The following is a 14,196-nucleotide window of genomic DNA, read 5'->3' on the forward strand; positions in this document are numbered from 1 at the left end:
AATAAATCTTTTGGTATAATTTCAACTTACTCAAATGAGCATCTCTGGTTTTATGATTAAAACTACGTCTTATTAATTTTAAATTTATTACAATATTCGGGTAAAAAAGCCATTTTCACAAGTTTCAATTATATTTTATTGAAATATTTTCTCTTTTGAGTTCCAATTTTAAACCGTAATAATTTTGCATATTTTTCACTTGGAGATCCATTAAACTATCAATTTAAAGACGTTAATCAAAAAACAATCTTAAACAAATAAACATTTAAAGCACAAATAAGCACGTATCTAGGCAAATTAAAATATAGATTGCTAATCATTCTATTTAATTTTATTAAAGAGGTTTGCTGAATAGATTCGTCTCTTTACATCTTATCGAATACTTACAGCGTTTTTTTGCTGTGAGTTTTAAAAAAACCAGTCAGTAGCTTAGTAACAAGATATAACAATTGAACAGTTTTATTAGCTCCACCAGGTTGACTACAAAGACCGGACAGACTTTACAAAAATAACCTTGCTAAGTTTGGAAAAAAAACTAGTCGACTTTTGAATGTTTACAAATGCTTTTCACTTGCGTATCGTTTTTCTTTGTCAGCACTTTGACTTTTCAAATGCTCGGAGTAACGAAAATTGTGGTGGAGGTACCCAGTGTCTAGTTAAAATGTTAAGCTTTTTGATATCATCAATAGTTGAGTAAGGTTTAGGATGAACCTTAAAACAGCACCTATATCTATTTCATAGACTAATGGGTCTGCAGCAGATGCGAACGTCTATTCATTCTGGAGGTCAGATTTGCTAGTAGAACTTGAAAAAATTTCGATGCTTTTATGTATGTATGTAATTTCCCTCTAATCATCTTCGGTGGCATGCATGTTCCTGAAACCAGAGACTAACGGTAGCAGATCCGGATGTCTGCAAAGTTTGATCAATCAGATTTTCGATTGCTACATCTGGAAATAATATCAACTATAGAGTTGTTTTTGACAGTTAATACGCACACTTGCCTACGTATATGGATAAGAAAAGGAAAAAATAACCTCCAAAATTTTAGTTAACAAAACGTTGATGTCCGTTCGAGGACATGATCGCTTTTGAGGTTATTTTCCCACAGGTGAAAAGTGTTACTGAAAATGTCAGAATTATGTCACGAAGATTTTTAGCCGTACATACTTAGAACAATTTTTGAAAATTTTCATTTGTCGACCCAAAAAAAAATATTTAGAAACCCATCAAGTTTGGTAAACATGCATGAATAAGAAATGACTTCATCTTGAAAATAAATATTGGCTTCTTTAAGCCTTTTCAAGAAATCATTCAGAATTAGTCACTATCAACCGACGTTTCTGGTACTGGCGCTTACAACAACTCTGGATATCGGTCAATAAAGAAAACCAATCTGCTGTCATGATTAAGGAAGTTCCTTAAAGAGTGAGGTGCAAGCTTTATCCTTTTCGCACGCCAACACGAAGTTATACACAACTGTTTATACTCAATTCAAGCATATTTTTAAGCAGCTATTGAATTCTTGCACGCCTTAAAAATGGTAATGTCAATGTTAAGTTATTTTGACACATGAAAAAGTTATATTTCATCTAAATTGAGTTTAAAAAAATATGAACAAGATTTATTTTTTTTCCGCTTGGGGGGGGGGGGGGTGATCACCCCCCTGTAGATCCACGCATGCTTGATCGGGAACTGGGAGATCCATTGCACTGTGGTCCAAAAGGGCTAAAAGTGGAACTTTTTTCGTAGCGCCTCTGTCTTTCATCTTATCTCTTAAGTGTCTTCAGAACATTTGCTTCTTCAAACATGCTTCATTATTTGAAAGTATCAAAAGTTAGTCAAAGTACACTATAAAAAAAATTGAAAATTCTAACTTTTTTATTTCAATAGATAGAGCTTTACTTGATGCTACAAAGTTGTAGAGTACGTGAAAATATGAAACTTTGTTAAATACATCAAAACTCTATCTCTTTTCAGAGCAGAGTTATAAAAGTTTTTCTTTGGAAGTTATTTACAAGTTAGTTTTTTAAACTTAACTATAGTTAGATGAGGATTTACATGAATAAGATGTTTTGCACATTTGTTGAGGCATTTATATCACACGTTTTGCACAAAATTTCAACATTCTACGACGTTTCCTAGCCAATTTATTGCAACTTTAAGTTTTATTTTTACTCAACTTCACGAGCGTTTATTGCGAAAACGTGCAAGTGAATTTTTAAAACAAATGAACCAAATTGAAGCTTGAACTAAGTGCAAAAAATGGGTGTTGGCGCCATTTGTCTCCACGCGCTTAGATTTGAACACAACAAGCATACGTTTGATGTGTTTTGCGTGTTTCCATACAAAAATTATTTTCAACTGCCTTCTGCCTTCGTTTTGCGTAGCATCTGCGTAGCCCGAAAATCAATTTTTCCATTTTTTGTATGGAAACACGTAAAACACATCAAATATATGCTTGTTGTGTTCAAATATAAGCGCGTGGAGACAAATAACAACAACACCAACTTGTTTTTTTTTTTTTTTTTTTTTTTTTTTTTTTTTTTTTTTTTTTTTTTTTTTTTTTTTTTTTTTTTTTGTGATGGTCCCATGAGGCCCATTTGGGTCCTCCCTCCACCCCATACGCATCATTTGAAGTGGGAGGGACAATTTATCCTTTGGATATTTGTTTACACATTTCTTTGTCATTTTCTGTACTACTTGGTCGTCTTATCAACTCCCGCGTATGTCCATCACTGTACAGATTATATGTCTGATATCATATTTCCATCACATTATTAAGATCCCATTTGGGATTCTAGCATATCTTAAACATTTGTCTTCACATATTGTATTGCCATTCTTTTGAAGCTTTTTATATTTAGGGGAAAGTTGGGTAAGACGGACACAGCGGGTAAAACGGACATTTTCAATATTTCGAGAATTACTATGTTTGGCACTAATCTAATGATGGGAATATGTTCGCCTAAGTGTATCAACACTTTCGAGACCCTTTGTTTATTTATAGCAAGCAAGGTCCCATAATAGTAAACAAAACAAACAAAAACTTTGAGGATCCATTATTTGATGTAATTTTCTCTCCTCATAAAATAGTTCAGAACTCGCAAAATTTGTGAAAATGTCATCCGTTTTCAAAGGAAGAGTGTTTATTGGGCTTCTTTTTAACCATCTGAAGGGAAATCAGCGAGTTTCTGTCAAGGGGCTTGAACATCAAACGTTTTGGAAAAAAAAGTTGCTAAGGCGGGTAAGACGGACACCCAAAATTCGGGTAAAACAGACACATAAGTTTCTCCACGTATTTTAAAATTTTCATCGGTTTGATCCTCCATATGCCTTCCGAAGACCTTGGCAACAGCAATTGCCGGTTGAAAAGCACTCAACATCTCAAACAGGCCATAAAAACTGTAAAAACAGGATCTCTGGTGAAGAAAACGCATATAAAATACGGAATTCCGAAACCACACTGTTTCGCTTCTGGACTCGGACCAGTTGATTTCATTTTGGTTTGAAAACGTTTTCTTATACAAAACTCACAAAATTATCTACATTTACAGCAATTTTTGCGGCAAAATGTACTTTTTCTGAACAGTGTCCGTTTTACCCGACCATTTTTTAAAAGTGTAATTTGCAAGCATTTTTTAGATGGCTATAAAAACAGTCTTGATGAAGGAAATTTACTAATTCCAGTGGTTAATGCGATAGCAAACAATCTAAACTGTCCATCTGCACGAAAACTGCGATGAAAAAAGCAATATCTGATTTTCTATTGCGATTCTACCTTAGGGTGTCCGTCTTACCCGACTTTCCCCTAAGTTATCTTTGATGTCTTGCGGCAAGCTGTTATACATCTTCAATCCGTTGTAGAATATAGATCGTTTCGTCATTTCTTTCTTAGCAAATGGAAGTCTAAAATCACATGCCCTTCTTGTATTGTAACTGTGAATATCGTTTCCAAACTGTAGATCTCGAGCCAAATATGAAGGTAACATTCCAATTTTCATTTTATGGACAAATATTAGGCTATTATAAGCAATTCGTTGTTTCACAGACAGCCATTGAAGCATGTCAAGCATAAGAGCACTAGGCGTGTACCGGTTGCAACTTGTTGCACTTAATTCAAGCTTCAATGTGGTTTATTTGTTTTAAAAATCCATTTGCACGTTTTTGCAATAAATGCTCGTGAAGTTGAGTAAAAATAAAACTTAAAGTTGCAATAAATTGGCTAGAAAACGTCGTAGAATGCTGAAATTTTGTGCAAAACGTGTGATTTGAATGCCTCAACAAATGTGCAAAACATCTTATTCATGTAAATCCTCATCTAACTATAGTTAAGTTTAAAAAACTAACTTTTAAGTAACTTTCAAAATAAAAAAAATTATAACCCTGCTCTGAAAAGAGATAGAGTTTTGATGTATTCAACAAAGTTTCATATTTTCACGTACTCTACAACTTTGTAGCATCAAGTAAAGCTCTATCTATTGAAATAAAAAAGTTAGAATTTTCAATTTTTTTATAGTGGACTTTGACTAACTTTTGATACTTTCAAATGATGAAGCATGTTTGAAGAAGCAAATGTTCTGAAGACACTTAAGAGATAAGGTGAAAGACAGAGGCGCTACGAAAAAAGTTCCACTTTTAGCCTTTTCGGACCACTGTGCATTGGTTTTGTCGGGATCATCTGCCTCATCCGACGATTGCGCTGGTGAGGGTTGAGGGGTAATCTTTTTCCGAGGGGGAGATGCTGGTTTGAGGTTTGCAGTTTGTTGGTTTGTCCGCTTCTGTTGAGTTGGCTGCTGTTTTTTTTTGTCGTCGTTCGTTTTAGGTTCGGCTGGTGCTTGCGGTTTTGTATTGTCTATTGTTTTCGGTTGGTGCTCGTCCGTCGTTTTCACTATGCTGGCGAATGTTGGTTGGTTTGATCATTTTTCGGGCGACTGCATTCGGGATGTATTGCTCAGTGCTCATTTTGATTGCTGCTGTTTCTGCTAACCAGGTTGGGCATGATCGATTAATGGGTGAGTGTCCTTCCATTTCGCAGTTTCCACAGTACGGGTGATTTTTGCAGTTCTCACTTTTATGGTCTATTAAGTTGCACTTACTGCACGAAAGGGGGCTGGTGCATTTTTTTTTTCGTATGTCCATATCTTAACACGTTCGTCGCCACGCTCATTTTGGTAGTTTTGCTAGCCGGGCCCAAGGAGATTTTCAGAGAGAGAAAGCAAAGAAGGAGAACTCCCATATTTGAAACGTGTGCCGAAGCTGAGCGGTAAACTCAAGTTAGAGAGCGTCACACGCTTTTTGATGTGACGGGCCCCCCAGGAAATACACCCGTCACCCGAATATGGGTGTGTTAAACGTGTTAAACATTTCCTACACAGTAGGGGTAGCGGGTAATAAAGTCGAGTTCGCACTCGAAGAAATCCAAAGTGGATAAACTCCGGTATTACGGTACTGTATCAGCGGGGATGTACTAATAATACCAGCGGGGGTTTTCTTGGTTATTCTTCGCACGTGTATAACTTTTTGTGGAGACAATTCATCCAACAACTCTTTTTCTTCCATCCCTTCGGCTTCGTGGCAAGTAACGACACACTTTCGTATATTAAGACTTGGATGACGTCCGATAACAATAGGTGTACCATCGGTCAAACAAGTTAGCTTTGCCAGTTCTTTGACTTGTTCTTTACTTCTACACTTTAGAACGTACCATTCGTGTTTCTTCTCAAAGAACGCGCCATCAATTTTTCCTCCCGCTTTCTGTTCGACGGATCTTCCAATCAAAAATGGATTTTGAGGAAGTTTATGCCCATCTGCTGCTTTCAGTGTTAAATAGTACAATCGTCCATGCAGGTTCTGTGGATCCATCCATGTCGGTATTGTCCTATCCGAGGGTACACCCGGCGATGGACTCATCGCGCCTCTATCACTTAACTGTTCAGTTCAGAAAACAGTAGCCTTTGTCTAGCGAGGACCGAACACAAAATGCGACCGGTCTCGTTCAAGACTGAGGAGGAACTGGAGACAATTCTGTTTATTGAAAAACGTTTTTTGGAAGGCTCTTGGCCTCACTTGTAGAAAAACAATATGTTGGACAAAAGACGAACATTTTAAATGAGCTTAGATAATTTAAGAATAGCGGCCGCAGAATCCTAAAGTTCCAAAGAAACAATGGGAGGGAACCAAAAGAGCGTACTGTAAAGACTAAGCTGTTAAAGAACGTACTGTAAGGATAACTAAGCCCGACAAGAACTTCGAGTTTGTCCATTTTCTTAAAAAAAAACCCACAAATTTTGAAAATTCATTGTATAGTGTATACACCATCAGAATTTTTTCAATGTTACTAAAACAGTTGAAAAAGTCTAAAATTATATTGAAAAATGTTAACAATTCGAAATAAATTTACAGAAACTAAAATTTTCAACAAAATTGTTATGTACATGTGAGAGATCTACAAATGTAAATAAAAAACCAGCACATGTTTAACGAAAAGTTTAAAGAATTTACTTGAAATTAAGTTAAGATTTACATTTATAGAAATTTCATTTCATGAAAGAGTTATGAAATTAAAATTGGGAGGTCCTCATGAAAAAGTGACAAAACAATGATAGAGGTTTGAAAAAAGATAAAGGACGAAATGTTGACAGAAGATTGACAATTACTTAAAGAAGCTTGGCGAAAAAATTGACTTAAGATGATTTTAACACAAAAAAGGCTAAATAATTTTACGAGACTAATCTTCAAGGTAGGATAAAATTTTTCAAATTTAAAACTTGCTCAAAGAGAATTTGCTTACAAAAATAGAACATTTTCACTGCACACTTTATTGCATGATTCACATATCAATGATTAGAAAGATTTTCTAGAAAAAATTATGTTCAAAAAGGAAGGAATTTAAAAAAAATATTCATAAATGATTTAACACGACAATTTCTTTAAAAAATTTTGAGATCCACCTCAGAAACACCTCAGAAATATTGTATCCATCCAAGAAACACCTATTGGAATATCGTAGAAAATAATTCAGTAAACCTCTAAAAAGGTACAAAAATTACTGAAAGTTATCGAAAACTTCAAAAAGAGTTTGATTTCTATGTATGTCTACCAATCTTTCAAATGATTCGAAAATGTCTAGAAATAAGGGAACTTAGAAATGAAATATCTGATATTTTCGATTCAATTGAGTCATTTTTCACAAGTTTACCTTCCATTTAATACAACCAAGAGCATTGAAAGCATGAAATGTTTCCTGTTATGTGATTTAGTGCATTATACAGATTTTGATTGATTTTTTTTAAAATTAAGATAAGAACTATTTTTAACGAATTCAAGCTTTAAAAGCCATAACACTTCGAGTCTTGGTTAAACATGTTGTAATTGTGTCACTTTAGGAAATATTTTTTCTTGACACGAATGCCAAAACGTTGGTAAAGTGTCACAAATAAACAAAAAACTAAACATTTTTAGGCGATAAACTATTTTGTTTAAATTCCAATTTTCATCCATATAATGTTTAAGTATCAAAGCAAAACAAAACAATAATCTTCCTAACTGAATCTGAGCCATTATTTCAATTTAGGTCGTGTGAATTTCCACAGGATTCGAAAGGAAAGAAAAAGAAACCGTCAAATAATTTATAAACTAATGAACACATACCACTTGTCGTGAAACAATTATGAGTAGAAAAAGTTTAGAAAAAAAGCTCAGTTGTAAGAAAATTATATTCAAAATAGTGACTTTAGGGACCAAATTTAAAAAAAAGTAACTTCTGAGTGACTAGCCTGAAAAAAGTGACAAAGTTACTAAAAAGTGACCAACTTCTAGCCCTGAAAGTGTCCTTTTTACCCGCTGTATCCGCTTTCCCATACACATATTTAAGTTTATTAAATCAATCAACTAAAAAAATTTAAATCATAGTTGAGGTTTAAGGTTTTTAGTAGTTTCTAATATCTTCAAAATCGAATGAATCCAAATCAATGCTATATAATTTGACAAAGCCTGTGTACGCCTTAGAGTTAAGTAAATTAGATCTCTTCAAAGAAACATGAAGTTTCACTGAGATCCTATATGTATGTGTTCGTTTTTAAGGTCTCATAATAGTAAACAAAACAAACAAAACCTTAGAGGGTCCACCATTTGATGTAATTTTCTCTATTGAGAAAATAGTTCATAGCTTGGGAAATTTTCGGAAATTTCTACCGTTTTCAAAAGTGAAATGTTTATTAGGGTTCTCATTACCAATTGGAAAAAAATTAGCGCATTTTGTTCGCAGGGCTTGAGCCACAAACGTTTTGATAAAAAAGTTGCAAAGGCGGTTAAAACGGACACATAAGTTTCTCCAGATCCATTTGAATTTTTTCATCGGTTTGATCCTCCATATGCCTTAAAAGATCTTGGAAGTGCAATTTGTGGTAGAAAAGCACAAAGCATCTCAACAGGCCATAAAAACTGTAAAAACAGGAAAAGAGGATAAGGAAATACGGAATTCCGAAAAACACACTGTTTCGCTTCTGGACTCGGACAAGTTGGTTCCAATTTAGTTTTGAAACGTTATCAAGAATCAAACTCCCAAAAATATGTACTTTTTCAGCAATTTTTTCACCATTTTCTCCTTTTTCTATTTTTTGTTAAAAGAATATGTCTTAAATTTGGGCTGATAATCTGTTCTTTTCATGAAAAAAGTATGCTCTTTTTAGGGCCCTCTAACTATTTTCTCGCTATTCCTACCGCTTTGCAGTCTTGGGCAAAGCTGAGGCCAGAGAATTTTTCAGTTCCATATTTATATATTGGTTTTGGTATTTGGTATTTTGGTAAACAAAAAAAGTGATATTCTCCGAACGAATTCTTGTGTTTTTCCATACAATATTTCAAATCAAAATCCCGGTAACTTCAAAAAATCTGTCGTTTGTTTTGACCAAAGAGGAAACTTTTTAGACCACAGCGTCTTTGAAATTCAAGAAAAGTTGCAATTCTACACACCCTAATGTTCAGTTACCGTTAGAAAATCGAGTAGGGTCTGTGCTTTCAAAAGTTAACCTCTGCATCCCAAAAATGGGAGCTGATAAAAAAATTTACTATTTGGATTAGGTGCCCCCGAGTCAGTAAAAACCTGCACTTACTCCTGGCAACTCGGAAAAATGTAACAATGTTTTTAGGCTTGTTATAGAAAGTTGGTAAAGATAAGATACACAATTTTCCAATTTCACAAAAACAAAAGGGACAAATATTGTGTGAGCACTCAGAAAAACAGAAATTAAATCTGCTTTCGAAAAAAAAATGAATGAATTTTAGAGCAAAGTTTTACCTATGATTAGATAAAAAATTGTAGAGGCCCTCAAAAAAAAATATCCCTGGGTATTTCGAAGACTAATTCCGGCACTGCGTAACTGACTCACTTTCGTTAACATGACGATGTAACAAGCCTACAACTTTCCCAGGTCGGCCGTGTCGCTCTTAGCTGATGAGAAATGGATAGCCCAGCTGTACTTTCCGTCCTACACCAGCAGTGCGGGCTATTTCTATGGCATATTAGCCGGTCTGATCTATCATCGGTTCAAATCTCACCCCGAAAGACTTATCGGTTCCCAGGTAATGTTTCCCATTTTAACGGGTGTCGTTTAATAGAAATAAGTCTAAGTTATAGTCCGAAATTACAGATATTCAAAGCTGCCAAATGGGGATCGGTGTTGCTACTCCTCACATGTTATGGTCCCAGTTTTCTACTTTTTGGACAAGTAACGGAAGTCCGATGGTGGATGCCAATCTACGGAGCGCTGAGCAAAAATATTTGGGGTTTCCTATGTGCGGTGCATTTCCTAGACATGGCGCTGAGTAAAGCAAGTAAGGCTAGTTTCAATCATTAATCATCAGAATAAAAAGATCATGTTAGGTTTCTCCTTGTTCCAGGTTCCGCAAGATCCATTCTAGAGCATCGTTGGCTTCAACCCCTGGGAAAATTAACTTACAGCGTTTATCTATTTCATACTGTAGTAATCTTCCAATTTATGAATATGGTGCAGTCCCCGGTTTCCAATGACTCATCGTCAGCGGTAAGTAAAATTTGGTGAAATAACAAAAACCCTTATTTTAATTATCAACAAAACTATTTGTACATAATTCCCATTGCAGTTTTACTTAATGATCGGCACCCTTATTCTGTCCTATTTGATTGGATTGGTGATGTTCTTGTTGGTGGAACAACCTGCCGCCAATTTGTTTAATGGAAAAAACAACTATCTAGGATTGATGATGCAGTACGCCTCCGATGCAGCAAGACAGTACTCTAAAATTGTGAATAAAAAAGGCAACTGATAATGAAACTAGTTCTTTTTTAATCAATCTTTTTCTTTCTGCTTTATCTTTTAATATATCTTTCTTTTTTTCTTTCCTTCTTTGTTTTTTTCACAATTATTATTATAGAATAATAAAAAAAAATAATAAAAATGAATGATGGTCTGTCTATCCCTAAAAGGCTCGGAAACAACTGAATCGATCAACGTGAAATTTGTCATATGATAGTTTTTAACTATCATAAAATGTGTCACAAGTTGTATATTTTGGAGATTCATCCGCGGTTTCAAAGCTGCGCTGCTGCCTTCTGGGGTAGTACGATGTTGCGTGAGCAACATTCCGGGTGAACGATAAATTATAGACGACTTGACATTGCTTCGAGATAATATTTCATAAATCCAAATGATTATGAAAAAAAAAACACTCCTTTGAAAAATTCGAGTTTGTTCTGAATTAAATTGGAATAAATTAGCCTGGTAGAAAAGTCAAATCTATCTGATAGTTCTATTTAAAAAATAGTCAGTCGGTCAGAAAAAACTAACACGTGAATTAATCTTTTCGTCCATTTTCTAAACTTCTTAATTTTTTCCAATTATCTATATTTTTTTATTTTATATTTATATTAAACTTTATGCGCTTCTCGCTGGTCTGTATGCATGAATGATTTATTCGTTGTTACTTTAAACTATAACTATTGGATTTGGTTTAGATGTTAGTATATTTAATAAATATATTATATAAAAATTTAAATTGTTTCAATTTCAGAAAGTATACAATGTTGAATTTTACTTTGAATTTTTGTACGGCTAGTGGTTGTATAAATTCAATTTTCAATAAAATTTCCCGAAAAATTCAGATCATAAGGTTCGATAAACGTACAAAACATGGTAGGTATAACTAACTATTGAACAATGTTAATTGAATAGCATCAAAGTAAACTTAAATTGTGTAGTAATTCAAGGATACAATTTTTTTCATTTTAACCTCCATCAAATATTCAAATCCGCCTTCCAGCTTTAAATTATTTCGCCTGATTGTATGCAGCTGCAGAAGGAAATCTTATAGAAAATAGCAAAAATTTAAGTTTTTTCGAATAAAAAATTATAGCTTACCAATTGTTGGGTCTTTCCCAAATTTTGAAGGAATGTTAATTAATTTCTCTTTTAACAAACCGCAATTGAAAATGTGCATTTTCCTTAAGTTTTCATTTAGAAATATGTGAAATACTCAGAATTTTATTCGAAGAAAAACCAAAAATTGGTGCAATAGGTTATTATTTTTATTATAATTTATTTGAGACCTTCTGGGTGGTTACATTCGGGTCTATAGTGCAATAGGTGCTTTATGCGTTTTCATTAAAATGAAAGTTTTTTCGCCATTTTCCCCTTTTTCTTAGTAGGGTGAAAATCGCATGTTTTTGTAAATTAAAAAATAGCTGGTTCAATCAATATTTTTTCTGACTACGTCAATTTGATGTCCCATCAACCTTAAAACTTTTTATGTACAAGAGATACGATTATCAGTGGACATTAAGTTTCTAGATGGCATTAAAATTGAAAAGTGTTGCATGATGCCCCAGTTGACAGTACTGGATTAGCAAGCTTGATTATTCTTCACTCTAGTTGATCGGGATAAACATTCGTTGTATTTCCACACTATATTAAAGGGCTTCAAATGCCACATGCCACATTAGGGTGTCCCAAAATTGCATAACTTCTGGGAATCTGGGGACTCACCCTCCAAATGCTGATTAGGATGTGCAGAACAATCTTTTGTATGGGGCCGACTGAAAAAGAATATGTTTGGAGGTTCCGCAAGCGCGATCTTTGAAAAAAGTCGACTTTCAAAAGATTTGATTTTAAATAAACTCAGGGTCCAAAAATTTTCATGAAATCTATATATTTTATGTTTTTTTAATTTTGTGCGAGTTGAATACTACACGTTAAAAATGAAAAATGAACCAAATTTGTATCAAAATGTAAAACAAGCGACCTATTTCCAAGAAAAAAAATTTTTTTGGTCTGAAATTCGATTGGACTTAAAACAAAAAAGTTATGACTGTTCCAAGATTGTATTTTTGTGGCAAATTTTTGTTTAACACACAATGAGTACATTTTATTCATTGCCTTTTACAGGACAATTTGTAACCAAAATACAATCTTTGAACAGCCATAACTTTTTTGCTTTAAGTCCAATCGAGCTGCAGTCTTCAGGTGAAATGTTAGTCTTAATTGAAATTTTAATAAAACTAGCTGACCCGGTAAACTTCGACTTACCCGTTACTTATTAAATCGTTGGAAAATGTTTACAGTTCTTTAACTTCTTCGTGCTCGTGAAACAGTTTTCATCAAAATCGTCTTCAAGTTGTTCGAGTTTTGCCCGGTTTCTAGTTATTTTTTGGGATGGGAAGAGATAACTTTGTATGGGGACCCCCCTTTCATAAAAAGTGAGATTCTTGAAACTATTATACAAACCATCTCTGACCCAAAAAACCCTCGAATACCAAATTTCACTCCATTTCGACCGACCATTCATACGTGATGTTGTTACAAAGAAAATGCCTCCATTTTTATATATAAGATGGGAAGAGATAACTTTGTATGGGGATCCCCCTTTCATAAAAAGTGAGATTCTTGAAACTATTATACAAACCATCTCTGACCCAAAAAACCCTCGAATACCAAATTTCACTCCATTTCGACCGACCATTCATACGTGATGTTGTTACAAAGAAAATGCCTCCATTTTTATATATAAGATAGGAAGAGATAACTTTGTATGGGGATCCCCCTTTCATAAAAAGTGAGATTCTTGAAACTATTACACAAACCATCTCCGACCCAAAAAACCCTCGGATACCAAATTTCACTTCATTCCGACCGACCATTCATACGTGATGTTGTTACAAAGAAAATGCCTCCATTTTTATATATAAGATTTACATAATCAAGCAATCGATTGGTAAAGACAAAAATGTATGATGAAAAACCAGTTTTTTATGCTTCTTTAGAACACTATGTCTCAGAATCCCTTTCACACTTGAGATTCAGTACAGCCCCTTCATGTTGTCCGATTCCGCTCAAATTTGGCATATGGCCTTCTGATGACTTCCTTAAACCATCCAAGTCATTTTTTGCAAGTATTTTGATTTTAAAGTAGGTATTTATAAAGACAAATTTGATAAATTAAATAAAAAATATCCTAAATTGTGATTTTTATTAAGCATTAAACCGTGAATAGCTCTTCACACGATGATACAAACAATATGCTTTGTTTAGCAAAGTTTAAGTGCACAAAAATCCGCATCTTTTGATGGCATTGGTATCAAAAATATTTTTAGCTTGGTACACATTTTAGTCAGTTGAATTCAAAATTTTTGGACCAAAAAAATTTTGTTTCTTGGAAATAGCTTGGTTGTTTTACATTTTGATACAAATTTGGTTCATTTTTCATTTTTAACGTGTAGTATTTAACTCGCACAAAATTAAAAAAAATAAAATATATAAATTATATGAAAATTTTTGGACTCAGAATTTATTTAAAATCAAATCTTTTAAAAGTGGACTTTTTTCAAAGATCGCGCTTGCGGAACCTCTAAACATATTTTTTTTCAGTCGGCCCCATACAAAAGTTTGTTCTGCACATCCTAATCTACCATATTGAGTGTGAGCCCCCAGATTCCCAGAAGTTATGCAATTTTGGGACACCCTAATGCCACATACACTTCGCCTAGCTAGTAAATTAGGTATGCTAGATTTATTTAAGATGGTTTACAACACATACAAAATTAAATTGGAATTTATTTTTGTTCCAAAACGTGTTTTTCTTTGAAATTTCTGCCATTCTCATATACATTCTCGAAACGATCGTTTTTGCGACGTCACAGAAAAAGACAATAGGGTTCTCGGC

The 14,196-nt window shown here is 34.0% G+C and overlaps 1 protein-coding gene across 1 annotated transcript in view; it reads left to right on the forward strand.

Moving 5' to 3' along the window:
- LOC129752451 (O-acyltransferase like protein-like) overlaps window positions 1-10,308 on the forward strand; it is a 29,792-nt gene extending 19,484 nt beyond the window's left edge. Inside the window, exons 9-12 of the mRNA XM_055748229.1 lie at window positions 9,435-9,585; window positions 9,654-9,837; window positions 9,904-10,046; window positions 10,126-10,308. Coding sequence (XP_055604204.1) covers window positions 9,435-9,585; window positions 9,654-9,837; window positions 9,904-10,046; window positions 10,126-10,308 — 661 coding nt within the window. The remainder of the gene's footprint in view (window positions 1-9,434; window positions 9,586-9,653; window positions 9,838-9,903; window positions 10,047-10,125) is intronic.
- The last annotated feature ends 3,888 nt before the right edge of the window (window positions 10,309-14,196 follow it).

Source organism: Uranotaenia lowii, chromosome 3 (assembly GCF_029784155.1).
Source record: "Uranotaenia lowii strain MFRU-FL chromosome 3, ASM2978415v1, whole genome shotgun sequence".
Lineage (NCBI taxonomy): Eukaryota > Metazoa > Arthropoda > Insecta > Diptera > Culicidae > Uranotaenia > Uranotaenia lowii.